Raw genomic sequence first — 16,792 nt, 5'->3', positions numbered from 1 at the left:
TTACCAAACCATTGATGGGCTAATTCATGAGATATTACTGAAGCCACGCTATGCTGATTAGTTTTTGTAGATATTTTGGGATCATAGAGTAAATATGCTTCTCTATAAGTGATCAAACCCCAGTTTTCCATAGCTCCTGACGCAAAGTCTGGAATAGCAACCATGTCTTGCTTTGGCAATGGATAGTCAATATTAAAGAAGTTTTCGAAGAAATGAAGCGCTTTGGGACCCACTTCTCCCGCAAAAACAACCTAAAGGACAATTGGTTAATTCCGATTATATCTTCAATTCCTAACAATATTTAGTCCATAACCATTATTAAATACCTGATCAAGAGCATCTTTTCTACTCCATATTTTGAAAGTTACATTATTGAATTCGTGTTTCGATTCTTTGGCTTCGAAATCAGAGACTAGCCATGCTACTAGATATGTAGACATTGGAACTGAAATGTCAAATCTATCCCACGACCAACCTGGCTTATTTTCCCTAAAAAATATATTTAATACAATAAACTTTGAAATTATTTTAAAAACTCACATTGGTTCTGTTAGTATTAAGGGCATGTTACTAACGCTTGTATAGCCATCTTTTCTAGCAATATTTATGTCAAAAGTAGCTTTCATAGCTGGCTCGTCAAAACAAGGGAAAGCTCTTCTGGCGCTTATAGCTTCAAACTGAGTTACGCCTAACCATTTGACTTTTTTTGTTACTGAGTCTATGTAACTACTTCTATAGAATCCTTCAAAAATTAATTATAAGATTTGTGCTTTTTTGTCCTTGGTAACTTGACAAAGTTATGATAATATACCTGCCAATCCATCATTAAGGATTCCTTTAAACGGTATATAAATTTCATAGCGATGATCTTCTATTAAAGGCTCGTTTAAGTGAATTATAAGAAAGTCGTGGTCTTTTTCATAAGTGATTTTAAGACCTTTAACAGCCTTACTAACTTTGCTTGTTGCATCTCTGATCGACACTGCATTTTCGTCTATTGTTAGATCTTTAGAGTGCAATGTTATGTTTGAAGTCGTTTGAACACAGGAAGTCTAAAATGAAAATATAATTCAAGTAATAAAGTTATCAATCAAATATTGTGCAATTTTATTTTGGTAATATCTCAGAAGTTAAAATTTTTGAACACCATCCCTAAACTGTTTTCGAATCTAGTTACAAAGTTCATTAATACTTCTATTTTGGGTTCTGAAATTATTCAAGAGATGTTTAGGTTCAAGCAGAACTGAACATTGAATATACTCATCCACATAAACTGACCATCTTCACCGAATTCTTTTTAAGGGCTTTGATAGGATAAACCATGAGGTCTTCGTCAACAAAATCTTAGTATTGGTACATATATCGGATTGCCGAATCTTATATTGAAATATCAAAATGCGACCTGGATATGGAACTACGTAACCCTAAATTCATATTAGGGGTGAAGCTTTCGTATCAGTATTTCCATGGTCACATATAGTCAAAAGCTTTTATCAGATCGCGAAGTACTGCTGCAGCTATAGACCCATCATTAGTATATGCAAATCGATTAAAAAATATAGAAAAGTACAGTAGTGCTTTCTGGAGTCAATAAATAAACAAGTTTTTTTTTGAATGTATATTATAATTATAAATATCTATTTAAAAAACTAAAACATTCCTAGTGCAGCTAGGGATTATCAATATCAACTATTTAAGAAAAATTTTAAAGGAACATCCCATCTAAACCTTGAAGGAATCTACTTCAAGATCTAGAATACTTGAACATCTGCACAACTTGTCGTTGTATGTCTGGTTGACGGTATGTTTTTTGCACGCTACTACGGAATAAAGTTTTGATAGATATTTTTAAAAATGAGTAAATATTGTATATAAAAGTAATCAAGAGTGAAATCTAAAGTCATGATAAAATGTAGATTTTTCATGCTTTGTTTCTTCTCAAACTTTACAATTTGAAATAGGTCTTTGACGAATTATTGTGTTTCGCGAAGTTACAATTGAGAAAAAAAAGTAATAAAATAATTTACAATATTTATTATTATATTTTTTTAGTGTTAAATGATCCATATCATAATCGGAATAAAAAGTTCTCTTTAGGAGTTATCGGGATTACTCATACATTCGAAAATATACGAATATACCACCAGTTTATTGCACTGTATTCTGTATTTACTGTAAATACCAAATGCAAATAAATTATCTGATACGTTTCATATTGAATAACAAAATTAAATAAATTAATTAAAGCTAGAGCACCTCATTTTATACTGTGATACGTCTCCCCCATCAGTTTATTGCGACATATTCAATTAACATAAACGCTATCCAATATATTTTTTATTATTAAAATTATGAAATATTACATATCAGTCCATAATGCAAATTTGGTAAATATATTAATTTTGACTCATTTATTTATCAAGTATACTACCATATTGTAGAATTGTCTTTTTAATGGCCTGTAAATGGGCTCTTTATGGTTATTATTCTCATAAGAGTAAATTAGTAATATACCCCAATATTTATTTTACATTAAACTCGCATTAGGATCCGCTTTTTTGAAAACTAGTTCTTTACTTTACAGTCATTTTTTGTGGAAATAAACGTACTTAAATGAAAAAAATAAATTTTTATGTTAGAACTGCAGCGATATGGATCCTCACTACGATACTCCAGTACTCCAGATTCAGAAGTCAAACATCATTCACCGTCGGTTTAAAATATATTATAAAATACTATAAATACAAGAAATTGGTAGTGCGTACGACCTCACCAACATAATTCTTAAAAAAGAGCTTTTCTCCAAAAATTGCACATTGTTTTCAAGAATGTGCCTTTTGGTGCTCCCACAGTAGCTTAGTAGTACAGAATTTTTAAGACAAACATTTACAAAACCTAGGACTCGTTAATTAACTTAAAACCTTTACTGACAAATACTTATGAATTACATAATAGATTTTCTTCATTTACATTCGCATTACACGATTCATTTTCTTGAAAACTTATGATAAATGCCCACGTTAATCCAAACTAAAACGAGCCCTGGATGAAAAAATTAAGAAGTCAGTGGGAGGTACTCTTCCCAAAAAAAGCGACCACTTAAGGGATCTTCTACTCGTCCAGCACTTTTTTCTCATCCATAGCAAGCTCACCCTCTACTATAATTAGATCCGTTTCAAGGATAATGAATAGACTCATGTAGTAAAGGTTATCACATCGGACTTATAGACTCATGTAGTAAAGGTTAAGTCACATCGCATTATTAGAAATCTTAACATGGTTGTGGGTCAAAAATCCTGCCTAAGAAAAAAAACTAGAATCGTTGATTGAAAAGTAGAAATCTCCCACGAATTGATTGTACATAAACTGGACAAATCTATATTACATTGTAAAGAATAAAATACAGAATATAGAGATGAAAAAATATTTCGAATCTTTAATATTTATTTTGCTAGAATACTCTGCGTTACAGTTATCTGGTTCGATATTAAAGCATACTCATATGTATACAGGTTAGCGAATAGAAGACTACACATAGGCATTATAAATGGCAACACCGCTTCTCGCTTACTTTCTGGTTGGCAAGTGGCGCAGCGGATTCCGATCGTCTGATTTGCTATTTTTGCGGCACGGCACAATCACCAGACTTTCCGAAAAAGTTCAATTAATTAAATGGTTGTATGGAAGCAATGCGGCAGTACAATGCAGGGATTTATTCTCAGTAGATTTTAAAAATAGGCCGATTCCTTGTGCTAAAACTATTTAAAATATCATGTCAAATTTTGAGACATCTTTTTGCCTCCAAGAATGTAGAAATTGTTCTAGATCAAAGCTCAAGGAGATAGAACGCCGAAAAAAACTGGTTTGTAGTGCTCTAGTTTTGGATTCAACACGATCGAGCAGAAGTGTTGGAAAGGAAGTGGGTATGCACCCTAAAACTGTGACGAGTATTTGGAAAAAACATGGATACAAATGTTTTAAATATTCCAAAGCTCAGGAGGTGTTTCCTGAAGACCAGTGGCGAAGAATAGCATTTTGTGAAACCATGATGGAAAAAGCAAATGAAAATGAACATTTCTTAGAGAATATTTTGTTTTCAGATGAGTCCTCTTTTCTATTGCATGGTAAACACAATCCGTCCATTGTTCCTTACTGGTTTGAGGAAAACGAGCACAGAAGTTTGCAGTTCCGTACCCTCAAAAGTTGAATGTTTGGGCTAGTATTCTGGGCGACCATATTATTGGGCCATTTGTCATTGATGGTATCTTGAACGCCGAAAAATACCTTGAGTTGCTACAAAACCAAATTCTTCCTGCCGTTCAACTTGTCCCTGATATAGACCTTGGTCTATTTTTAACAAGATGGCTGTCCTACTCATAATGTGGTTAGAGTAAAAAATTTTTTTTACTAATACTTCTCCTAATCGCCTTATTAGTGGGACTCGCAATATTAAATGGCCTCCAAGATCTCCCGATTTGTTACCAAATGACTTTTATTTGAGGGTTTATTTTAAGGAGACGATTTATAAACATAATAATAGTAATCAAACGAATTTAGAGGAGTTGAAAAACAAGATTGTTGCATCCAATTCCATTTTATTGCCAGTTCCATTTTACCTCAAACTCTTTTGGAAGTAAGAAACAGCTTTTACGATATGCTAACCTTTTGTTTAACAACACAAAAAAGTATTTGTTAGGTTGGTTTATTATTTAGAGTTTTATTTTCTGTTTTTTTTTATAATGCTTACATTCTATTTTTATTTTAATTTAATAGGAATAACGCTTTAATTTTCAATATGCAATGCACAGCATAAAAAATCGAAATTACAAATGCATTAGAAAAATATTATAAAAATGCCACGTAATATTTTTTTTTTAATTTTGCCGCAAGAAAATGACTGACAGAAGACGCTTAATAAAATAAAATTTAAAATGATCGAGCTCGAACCTCGAACACCAGTGTTCTCTCGCGGCGGCGATGTTGGAAACTTATATGTTTAGTGATCCATTTGCCAATCTGTATATTTTTCAGATATAAAAAAAATCTCTTAAAAATGGAAGTAATCTTTTTGTCCTGTGTATAGATTCTAAATCTATACACAGGACAGTAAGTAGGTTTCAACCTCTAAAAGCTCATTTTACTATTCTTATTTTGGCGATGTATTTAATAGCTGGTAATCTACGAAATAGGGAATATTCTTGATCTTAAGTACGAATAGTAGAAGTAAAGACGTTTTTAACAGCTGCTCTTATCAAGTCCCAGGTTCTAGTTTTTACTTCAAAGGTAATTATGAAACGCAGGTAAAATGAATATAAAATTTAATTATCATTATATATACAGAGATAAAAGACTGAACTAAATGCATCGTAATTGTCCATATCAATGAGATCATTAACTATACTGATATTTTAATAACAAGTAGTTGATCTCTATTAAAATGAATTTCTAACCAATAATTTCTATTTAAACATGTATATCTGCTATGACTAAAATAATTAATTAAATAAAGTGTATGCAAAAACCAATTTAAACTCAATTTTATTACAAAAAATATTTTAATTATTAATAAAAACCCACTCTGCATCTCTCACTGATTTTATGTACTAAAATACTTTTATAAACCTACTTAATTATTTTGTTCGGATAAAGTGCCTACTTTACAATATGTTCAAACAAGTGTGCGACATTTAATTCAACAATAATGGAAATTGGATAAGTAATCTGCGAACGCTTAACTAATTGCGTAAGGCGCCTTATGTCCATAAAATCATATAAAACAGAAATAAAATTATTTGGTATTGGAAATGCTTTAAATGGGTCAATGTTACACGGCCTTGTTTTAAGGTCTCCAGGCTAATGACACTATAAATTTTTTTTAATTTCAATTTAGTATTCAAATTGAATTTACTGTAACCGATAAACTTAAGTAAATTTTATTACTTTTGGAATAATATAAATAATTTATCTGATACTTGAGGAAGTGCTTTAATTATTTTATATCAACAATGTATACATTAATTAAATATTTACGATATTAATAAGATGCTTTCATATATACTCAGTAATAAGTAATAAAGGTTTTCTCACAGTTACTATAAAGTTATGACATAGTTAACATCTATTGGTCTTTGTTTTATTTTTGAACCTTCGCAAAATACAGAGTAAGCCCTCTATTGAACCTTACTACTGATCACAATTGTTTATTTTCAATTTTTTTTTTGCTTTTATTAAAAATATCTACACGATAAGGAGAAAGAACATCGCTTCGACCCTAACACAACTAAACCCTACAACATGAAATGCTCAAATTATGGAAATATCAGAAATTAACTTAATCACGAATTCTCTAAAATCTCATCCAAGTTTCAGTCTTTTAAAAATTAGGGGGAATAAACACACAACAACTAAACCGCATCATTATAATTTAACTTTTATATGTAACACTTATTAGAAATACAGAGTAAAAAACAGTTTTTCCTATTATCCCTCCAGTTGCCAACTCAACTTAACTAAACTCTAAAGCAACTGTTAACTTAGCCATCCTTAAAAAAAACCTAAAAGAAGCCTTAGTTTCTGCTATTGCATTAATTAGTTGCTTTATACCTTCTAGATATGTGCAAGGATATAACCAATTACTTAGATTAATCACACTTATCACAGACGAGTTTTGTATCACAAGTGAATGAATTACTAGCCTAACTAAACCGAACCAATGCAATCAAGACTGATGTCAACCCAATCTAACTCAAAATTTATTTGTTATAAGAACAAAAACAAGAAGTTATATTATTGTCAGTAAGAGTTGTCTTCGATCGAGCTCTTATCACCAAACCTAACCAAAAAAATATTATCGTGCTGAGCGTCTAGCCGATGTTGAGTAAGTCCAAGTCTATCATCATTACCATGTTGTTTAAATCAAAGTTAAAGAATTACAGAACCCATACTTTAATCCAGAATTACTTAAAGTGAATTCATGGCAACTTAAGTATTGCATCATAATATAGCAGTCGAAGTTATTCTAAGATTTGACTCTCGCTACAACTTGAAAATTCTTTAAATTTTAGGAAATTCTTTCACGGTGTTAATAATTAGTATTACATTTTTAAAAACTTACCTCGATTAGTACCGTTCCTTCGTATTCAAAGTTCCCCTCTTCGCCGAAAGGTGTTATGATTTCCAGTCGGTAACTTTCAGGCAGCACATTCTTCGGCAACCTATATCCGCTGACAAGGGATGCAGTAAAAAGGAAAACTATTAAAAGGTACCTCATCCTTATTCTGGAAAACAAATAAAATATGATAACACTAAAAACAAACAAAAAATATGATATTTATGAATAATATTAGTCTTTTTGACGTTTATAGGACATTAGTAAATAATAAACAATTTGTCATCCATTGTGTTGATAGTAGGGAGTGGATGAAAGTACACAAACCAGATTGTTTTTAGTAAGTGTACGTACACTGTTGATATATGTTGTTTAAATAGGAGCGAATTTAAGATTTAGAGATTTAGCTTAAAAATTCTCTTTATTTAGCTATGCAAACAGAACTCGAATTTAGAACTAGACAAAGAATTAATCCAGGAAAGTTATAAAAAAAAATTTTCAAGGAAAAAGAAAACCTAAGAGTAGACTTTATAATGCGTTTTGATTTATGGTGATATTCTCTGTACATGCACCTTGTAGGAAATGATAAATCCAATTTTAAAGAGATATCACAAGAAAATATGAAACGTTGGTGAAACACGGAGGTGGAAGTAGCTTAGTCTGGAATAGTATGGCTAAAGAATTTTTGCTCTTGGATTGGAATTATATTTGGAATGACGATTAATATTTTCAGGAAGATAATAAAACGTAGTTTACTATACTTTAATTAATATTGCTTAATTTTTCTCGTGAAGTAAAATATCTTCCTCAGTCAGCAGATCTCTGTCTCTTTGAGTGTTTTTAGGAATACATTATTAAATATACTCAGTACCGTTGGCGAACACTTAAAAAACGTGGTTAGAGGAGATAAAAATTAACAGTAGTTAAAAATTCCTGTAGAAGTTATGGTTTAGAGAATAACTATTGCATAATGTTTCATATTGACTAAAACCACCATTTCACATCTCAATCTCATTGAGATGTGTTTATGGGCACCCCTGAAAAGTAAAATTTAGAGTAAAAAAGTTATTTAAACCATTTTTCCAAGAAAAATTCTGGCAATAAAAAAATGCCAAGCATCGTCACCCATAAGCAACTATTGATGCCATTAATCCTATTTAGTATTTTTTCATCAAAATAATTTTTTTCTGAAAATGCGTTAATAAAATTCGATTGGCTCAAGATTGCTATTTTTCGCAAAATAATCTAAACATTTGTTAATATTTTAAGGAAAGTGAACCTAAACCTACACCATAGTGAGTAACCATATCTCAATCTCATTTAGAATTTATGGGAATGCCTGGAAAGAGAGGTTAGAAAAAGTCAAATTTAGTATAGCAAGGAATATTCCAGTAAATATTTACAATATATTCATAACAAGATTAAATTTATCCTGAAAAAAACTTCGTAAAATTGGAATGGCTGAGAACAACAATAACAGGGATGTATTTGGAATTACAATTGGAATGATAAAATCAACAAAAAATTGATTACAATTTCTCTCACTATTGATGGATAAATCAGAGCATCAACTAGAATATTTTTTCTAATTCAGAAATATTAAAAAAAATTAAACTTTATGTTATCAAAAAAATACCTCCTTTATCGCCTTCTTCAAATTAAAATACAACTAAGCTACACACTCAAATTCACCTCGTAAGTAGAAATTGCCCTAGCCAATACAAATTAGAAATAAAAATTAGAGGACAATACAAATAACTCGATTAATTGTGCGTCATGAACTCATTCCCTTTTATGAACACACATTTATAATTTTAACTGCTGACCTAAATTTGACATTTCAATTCTTTAGCCAGTTACTTATCTACTATCTTTAAAAGGGTGATCGAGAACTGCTTCCTAGATTTCCAATTTGACGCATTACTATTTTATGGCCTTTGTAAGGTCTTCGATTTTGTAGACCATAAGAACCTCCTGCAGGAACTCATAAAATAGAATTTAAGCAATATTTTATTTCTAATCTCCAAAGATTAGTAATAGGCCGATATTATTTTTAATATATATTAACGTTTTGTCATCAATAAAGACAACGAAAAGTAAACACTTGTTGCTGACGACACCACAATCTCCTGCTCAGCGAGCAGCCTTGGAGAGGCCTTCACCAAGTCATTATAGGTAGACTTTTGCCATTGCCCAGAATGGCAATCAAGAATGGGGTCCTTACAATTTTTTGCAAATCGGTTAGTTCTAAACCAGGACTAGACGCGTTGTATTTTCCCTAAGTGATATAAGCAAACTGACCCAGCCGAGAGATGGTATAAAGTTTTTGGGTGTTTTCTTAGACATAAAACTTCAATGGGATATACATATTGACCATGTGTGCAATAATTTTTTTTGTTTTAAAAATCTTAAAATTTGTGTATCTATAGAGGTGCTTTGTGCAGATTTTTTGCAGTTTTTCACTCCTACTTGGCCTATGCCTATGCTTTTTTGGGCTCAGGAAGAACTTTAGGCGAGCATACAGATCAATGGGTATTATGACTTTCTCATCTATTCATATGTTATATGTTTTAATTAGCGTAGGATTAATGTGTGAAGAAGCTATGCATAGTAGACAAAATTATTAAAAAAGTAGCTTTTTATAACATTTTTTAACTGACTGCTCTGCTTTAGTCATTGAGGTAATTCGATTGAAAATTCATGGAATCAACTGAAAAGTGAAGATGAAATGTGAATTAAAGAAAATATTTAATCTATTTTGAATAAATCGTGCTAAAAATGCTAAGGATTATGTGCGATCATATGATCATATTTATTTAATGATTGTGGCAAAAAAATGCAAAAGTAGATGCATTAAATTTAGTATAAGGTCTATATACCACGTCTCCTTCCAGAAGATTGGATAATGTTCTGGCAATTAAATTAAAAAAATTAATAAAGCAAGTTATTTTTGGGATTTGTCAGGTGTGATTTGCCAGGATATTACTAGAAAGTTACTTTAGTATATATTACTGAAACATATAGAGGATAAGATATGCTTATCTTTTTTTATTACGGCATTTTGGTATAGTATCTTTAAATGAGGACTTTCATTAATAAAATATTAAAAAATAAATAAAGCAATTTATATAGTTACTGACCCATATTTTTACACGGCCATGCTGAAAGTAATTTAAAAAAATTCAATTGAAAATTATATACAGCAGCTTATAATGTCGCCAATTTTCATAAATTAAATCGAAATAAATGTTGACCTATGCAAAACTTATGTGTTATACTAATCGTTATTTCACACCATATTATTATTGTTTATAAAAACCATTAATACCGCTATACTAATTTATTTTATCCAACAGTTTAATATATAAATAGATACTAAAATTCCGGTTTAGCAGTAAGAGATTAATTGTCAAAGTATGAGGAAATCCATTATCGAGTACGTCATTGAACTTCTAATATTCTTTAATAGTCATTTGTCCTATTTTGATTATTATAAATTTATCCCTGCTAAATATAAATAGAATCTTGGCTCAGTTGATATTCAAGCTCAGTTTATTAGTTACATGATTTAAACATACCAGCTTTAGGTTTGCAAATGTCCTTTGCAACATAATGATAATTAAATTATTTGTTTTCTCCTGACCCTTGCGGACTCAATAAATGCAACATTATTTATCTTAATTGCAAAAGCTCCTGCTATAGTTTTTCTCTAAATATTCTACCTCTCATGCCTTCACCGGTTTTCGATTCGTCTGTTTACCAAATCTGGTTCTCGAGAGCGGTTTAATAAACCCATTCTTCTTTATTTCTTAAATAAAAAAAGCCAAAATTTATTCAGTTCATTCACCTTAAAACCATAAAACAAACTGTGCTTTTTGTATGATCACATAACGAATTTTCGTAACATTAAGGAGGTACTAATAATACCCACACGATGGTGGTTCATGTACTAGCCACTCCTTAAATCTTAATGATCAATTTGCCAGAATCTAATTAATATTTTATTGTATGCACTGTATGCAACTGTTGTCTATTATAATAGATATAAATGCACTGTATACTTTCACTTTAATCTTTTAATGATTTTATTACGAAATGCACTTTTGATGTTTTCATGCTTGAGCGAATTCTGAAAATATTTATCTATTCATATTAAGACAAAAAAACTAATTGGCTGCATGGAATAATAAACATTATGAAATTATATTTAAGTTATAGGAAAGTTGCTGACATATGTTTCTTAAGTATATAAATTTGCTTTATTTAAAATATACAGTTATTTGATGTAAACTGTGAGAAGAGTTGGGCTTATGTAGTTAAATATATTTAAATGTAAATATAATTTTACACATTTAAATATAAAACGAAATTATTTAGAGGTTGATTGAGCATTCTACTTATATGCATGCCATGCGTAGAAGTTAAATTATACTATACACTGATTTTGAGTCCTACTTATAAGACAAGTTTTATTTATATTACTTACTAAGATATCCAAAAGACCTATCAACTTTCAAGAATTTTGAGAGCATAGATATTTGAAGAATAGCTAATTCACAAGCAAAATTTAAAATACAAAATTATACTGTTTAACAAATTCTGAATCCTTTCTTACTTAGCTGTTTTAGATCTCCATGTATAGGAATATGTTCTACACTGTGACTATGTGATTTTATTTGTAAAGATATCACTGCAATATGTTATAGCATCTCATAGTAAAATCTTTATTGGTCTTAGTCTTTTAATATCATCATTGATGAATCTATATGCCAATTACCAACTTCTTGTATTAGTAAATTATAAAAGCAATATCATTTAAAAAATTATAAAGTAGTTTGTATATTCAGCTACTTGTACACTCAGTTTGGCTCCAAGGAAACCCTTTCTCAATAGAACTCACTGCTTAAATGGACTTTTATATCAGTCTGTATTTCTTCGTTTCAATTAGATTTATACCCTAATATCTTGTCACAAAAATTTCAAACTTGTTGTCTTTTTAATATAAGATTTGTAAACATTATTCTCTCGCAACAGTAAACTTGACTCTATCGAAAGCTTTGGATAGGTCATCATTGACGTGATCAATCTAAATTATTTTGTACAAAGCCATTAAACTCTTTCTGAGTTTTCTAAAAACGATACTTTATACTACACACAATTTTTTGTAGTTATGTTAACCTCGATAACAAAAAAAGTCTTTGTTGGGCATTCTGATATGGTGACCCTATATTTAATGCTAATATTTACAGTTTGAGAATATGTACATATGCTTTTTTGAATAATAATGACTATGATTAAATACCAATATTCACAGCTCTATGCTTGATTATAAGTTACAAGTATCGAATGTTTAATAACCTAATAAGGTTACAAAACTTTCTATAGTAGTAGATTGTGTAAGCTTGGAGTTTTCTTTTACGAGTCACATGTTTCAGTAATGGGGAAACCATTTAGGAAATGGCATTATTATAGCAGCTACAGATTTAATCTATGTTATCAACAGTATATCGTTTAACCAGATTCAGATACTATATAAGAATCCAATGAAATTGGATCTTAGTACTCCTTATACATCTTAAGTTCTTGCAGTTCATGATCACATCATTTGTGCCTCCCCTTCGAAAAAATTAATAAAAATTGAGACAAAGAATGGAAGAAGAAGTTTTTGCAGAGACTATGGAGATCTCCCAGGAATGGTTAGTACTTGTGAAGGTACATAGAAAGATGGAGAAAATGAATATAGTGAGTATGATTATTAAGTAGAACTATTCAAACATAAAGGTCTTATAGATAGTTTTATCAAAAGTTAGAAGAAATAAAATAAGAAGAGAGATCAACCTGAGAAGAAACACGGATGTTAGAGTAGAATGGCTGATGAGAAAGGAACGAAAGGAGAAATATGACATTAAGTCAGACCAAGAAGAAATGAAAAAAATTCTGCAGAAACTAATTTTAAAGATTTTCCAAGAATTCAAGGTACCTGCGTCAAATATAACGATTTCAAGTTTGTGCAAAAGTTTAGTTGATTTTGTCGAAGCAGCTTGATGATATGGTTGGTAAATGTTAACAATGCAAAAAAAAATATTTCTGAGTTTGCTTCCCATTATACTAAAATCGAAGAAATTTTTTGCCTTAATTAATGAGGGCTTAATGTATTGTAACAAAGAAACGTTAAAAAAAAGGTTTCAATTACTACCGTTTTACCTTCATTAATAAAGGTTGCTAGCAGCACCCAAATTGATTTTATAAATTTTTATACAAGGTCATAGCCTTTAAAGCATTTATTCCTCGTTATTGTAGGTCAAGTTTATTTCTCATTTTTAGGTTTGACAAATGTAGAATTCGCTTAAGAGAAAAAGAAGGTAACAGTTTTTCCTTTTTAATGTTTTTCCACTCAGTAGAATAGAAAAGTCAAGAGGGCTGAAAGTATTTGAAAAATGCCCAAGTACAAAATTCTCTATTCCTCTCCTCCAAAATGTATTTTTTTATACAATTAAGCTCTTTATATTTTGGTAATAAACATATTTTAATATAATATTGATATTTATTAAATCTGAATATTGATACCATGTCTTGAAATCGCAGAATTATTATAATCCATTTGAAGAAAAAATCATTGCATACTTTTCATTATTCTTTTTGCTGTTATACCTATAAAGTTAGTTAAATAGTTTATTTTTTAGGTTTAATTCATAGCAATACTAGCAAAAATATAAGCCATTATGCTAAGTTCATTTGAAATATCGTGTATGTATGGTTTCTTATATAATAACCTTGAATGCTGTAGGGAGTCATTATCAGATTAATATAAACCTCCAAAGCATTTGACAAGGCAAATAATAAATAAGGTTTTGATTTATAGAAAATTTAACGTAGACCTATGATGTTATATATTGTTTTGTGAATAGTAAGATAAATTTCTCCACATATGACTAAAAGTTCAATATTGTTGCACAATTTGAGCACACTTTTTGAAGAAATTTGGCTTGACTTTAAACTTGAATAAATACTCAATATTGAATAAGTTATGACTAAACTGAGTATTATTAATAAATAATACTTACTATAAATATCAGAAAGACCACCTAGAGGTGATTTAAAAGAGTCTTCAGGGCTTATTACATTTAGGTTAAAGATGACAACTATTAATTGTGGCTAGTTCACCAACTCTGAAGCAAAAAAAGCGTCTGCTTAATGTTGCGTTTATATATAAATTAATAAATACGTATAATCTCTGAATTTAGTAGAAAATTTCCATTTTCATGCTCCAAGTAGATTTTCAGTTGTTTTAGATAGAACTGCAGTACACAAATTATTCTATGAATAAACCTTAGCAAGAATTTATTAACCTGTAAATCTATTTTTATTTTAAAGAAATTATAATACTATTACTTCTTAAAATTTTTCATTATTGAAATAAATGTTCTCTTATCATATTTGTGCAACAAGTGCAAAAAACATTTTTTTTAACGTATAACTTGAGAATTAACACGTAAGTATTACACACAATATTTTTTATTTAAGCAAAAAGTTGTTTTAAGCTAAAAATAACATTTTGTAGTTGGCATATTCATAATTATACAAACATTATATTGCAATGGTACACAAAATTTTTATTTAAATACTGATGATGAATACACAACGTCTTCAATGGCAATATACAGAGTCTTGCAAAACATCGATATCTTAAGAGAGAGGTACGTGGTAGATTAAATAAGGAAATTTTAAATAAATTAACTAAAAGAATAACTATTATTAGCGAAGCAAAACTACATAAATATTTTTGGCTGCTTTACACATTGGTATTGATATACTTATATCTCTTTCTCTGTAACACATTATTTTATTAAAAATTACTTAAATTGTGAAACTACCAGTTTTTTCTATGTAGCTTTGTAGTTTTTTCTAAATTATATTTTCGGCTATAAAGGAATAGCAAAAAATGGAGTAGGTTTTCGATTTACTTATTCTTTGCTAAAAATTGAAAAAATATATATGTAAATTGTATATTAAAACTCGAATTGAACCTCGGTGTACAATATCGTTGGTTTTAGAGGTCTGAAAGGTAAAAAAATTATCAGAAGTATAGAGCTGTATCTTTAATAAGCCTATTTTAAAATGTGTTATATAAATATAGAAAATAAATAAAAAGAAAATGTTAAATAAATATAGAAAAAAATAAAGACAATTTTGCCAATTTTTTTTATATACTTTTCGTTGTTGTGCCAAGTATTTGTCATTTAATCGAAAACTAATGAGCATTTTTGCCTCCTAGTACGATTTGGTTTTATTTTAATTGGCAAATTATGATGAATATTCATGCATTGGAAATACACAATTCCCGACCCTCAAGCAAATTTCTTTCTTGAGTGCCAAAATACCCATATATTAACATGCAACAGAAATTCATAGGCAAAGTGTTAATTTAAGGAGAGAATAACAATGCTTCATCATTTCTCTGATTTGCAACTTGTGCTGAGAGGGAAAATGCAATATGCTGTACGTCTCGGCCCACTCATCTCTATTAAATAACTCCCTGATATTAAATCTCTACATTTAATAGCAGGGAGTAAAAGAAACGCGATCGGTTCTTTTTAACTTTTGATTTGTTATTTTATGTTAATACTTTGATTACCGCACCCAAGACCTTGGATGGTCAGGCCGGTATATTAGTTACGAAGGAGTAAGGCCTATAGTTGTTTTTGCAATTTTCTTACGCGATACCAAGCTGTGAGGATAGTCACTGCATTCCTTTATGTGCAAAATAGTGAGGTATTGGAATGATCAGCAAATTCTCCAGATATTAATCCTATTGAACAGCTTTGTAATCAACTGATATTCTTTAATTAAAAATCAGGACTTCTTTGACACATAATCAGTTATAATGTTGAAGATTATGATCTCTTATTGCACTAGATACGTATACAAGTAAATGGATCTTCAATATTCTTTTTATTCATAATTTTTAGACTTTTGAGAGATTACTAATTTTTAAGAGCATCGAAGACTCAATTAAGAATAATATATATATAGATCTTATGAAGAATAGTGTTTTATGAAAATCTATTAAATGTTCTAGTTAAATCCATCAATATTGCAGCAATTTTTGTTTTACGTTAAAATGATAAATATATATACTACAAATTTAAATTTAAATTTATAGTATATTAATGAGGTTTAAATCTTTGCTTTGTATTACTGTTGACTTTTTCTTTGTTGACTCCTTTCGTTTCAAAATTTCGCTAAATATTTTTGAAAAATTGTTAGCATTGATGTTTTTCAATCAAAAAAATACTTCTGAGATATGAATAAAAACAAGCTGCATGAATTGGTAATTTGTGTCTATAAATGACAGTTTATTAATATAATAAGAAAATGGCTAGTAATATGCAGATGCTTTACACATATAACAGAAATCTGCTATTTTAAATATTGAATTACAAGCAAACACCTACGAAATTAATATATTCAAAATGCACTTTGTAAATCACTTAAAAAGCATTATCTAAAAATCACATAAAGTACAAGCTTACCTGCAAAAAAAAATCAATAAAAATAATTCCTAAGTGTTCCGACCATGGAATATCACGTTATAATAATCACAATTAAGTCCCCTGTCGTACGGGCGCCCGTTCTCAGTACAAAACTACTTTGGTTTGGTTTCAATTTTATTGTTTAAGCTTA

The 16,792-nt window shown here is 29.7% G+C and overlaps 1 protein-coding gene across 1 annotated transcript in view; it reads right to left on the bottom strand.

The window, feature by feature from the left end:
- LOC126741004 (aminopeptidase N-like) overlaps window positions 1-16,792 on the bottom strand; it is a 22,647-nt gene extending 5,855 nt beyond the window's left edge. Inside the window, exons 1-6 of the mRNA XM_050447243.1 lie at window positions 16,642-16,792; window positions 7,115-7,277; window positions 812-1,052; window positions 541-742; window positions 327-489; window positions 5-251 (exon numbers count right to left, since the gene is read on the bottom strand). Of these exons, the coding sequence (XP_050303200.1) occupies window positions 5-251; window positions 327-489; window positions 541-742; window positions 812-1,052; window positions 7,115-7,270 (1,009 nt within the window). The 5' untranslated portion in view covers window positions 7,271-7,277; window positions 16,642-16,792. The remainder of the gene's footprint in view (window positions 1-4; window positions 252-326; window positions 490-540; window positions 743-811; window positions 1,053-7,114; window positions 7,278-16,641) is intronic.

Source organism: Anthonomus grandis, chromosome 10, assembly GCF_022605725.1.
Source record: "Anthonomus grandis grandis chromosome 10, icAntGran1.3, whole genome shotgun sequence".
In the NCBI taxonomy this organism is placed as follows: domain Eukaryota; kingdom Metazoa; phylum Arthropoda; class Insecta; order Coleoptera; family Curculionidae; genus Anthonomus; species Anthonomus grandis.
This window is presented reverse-complemented; position numbering and strand designations above follow the sequence as displayed.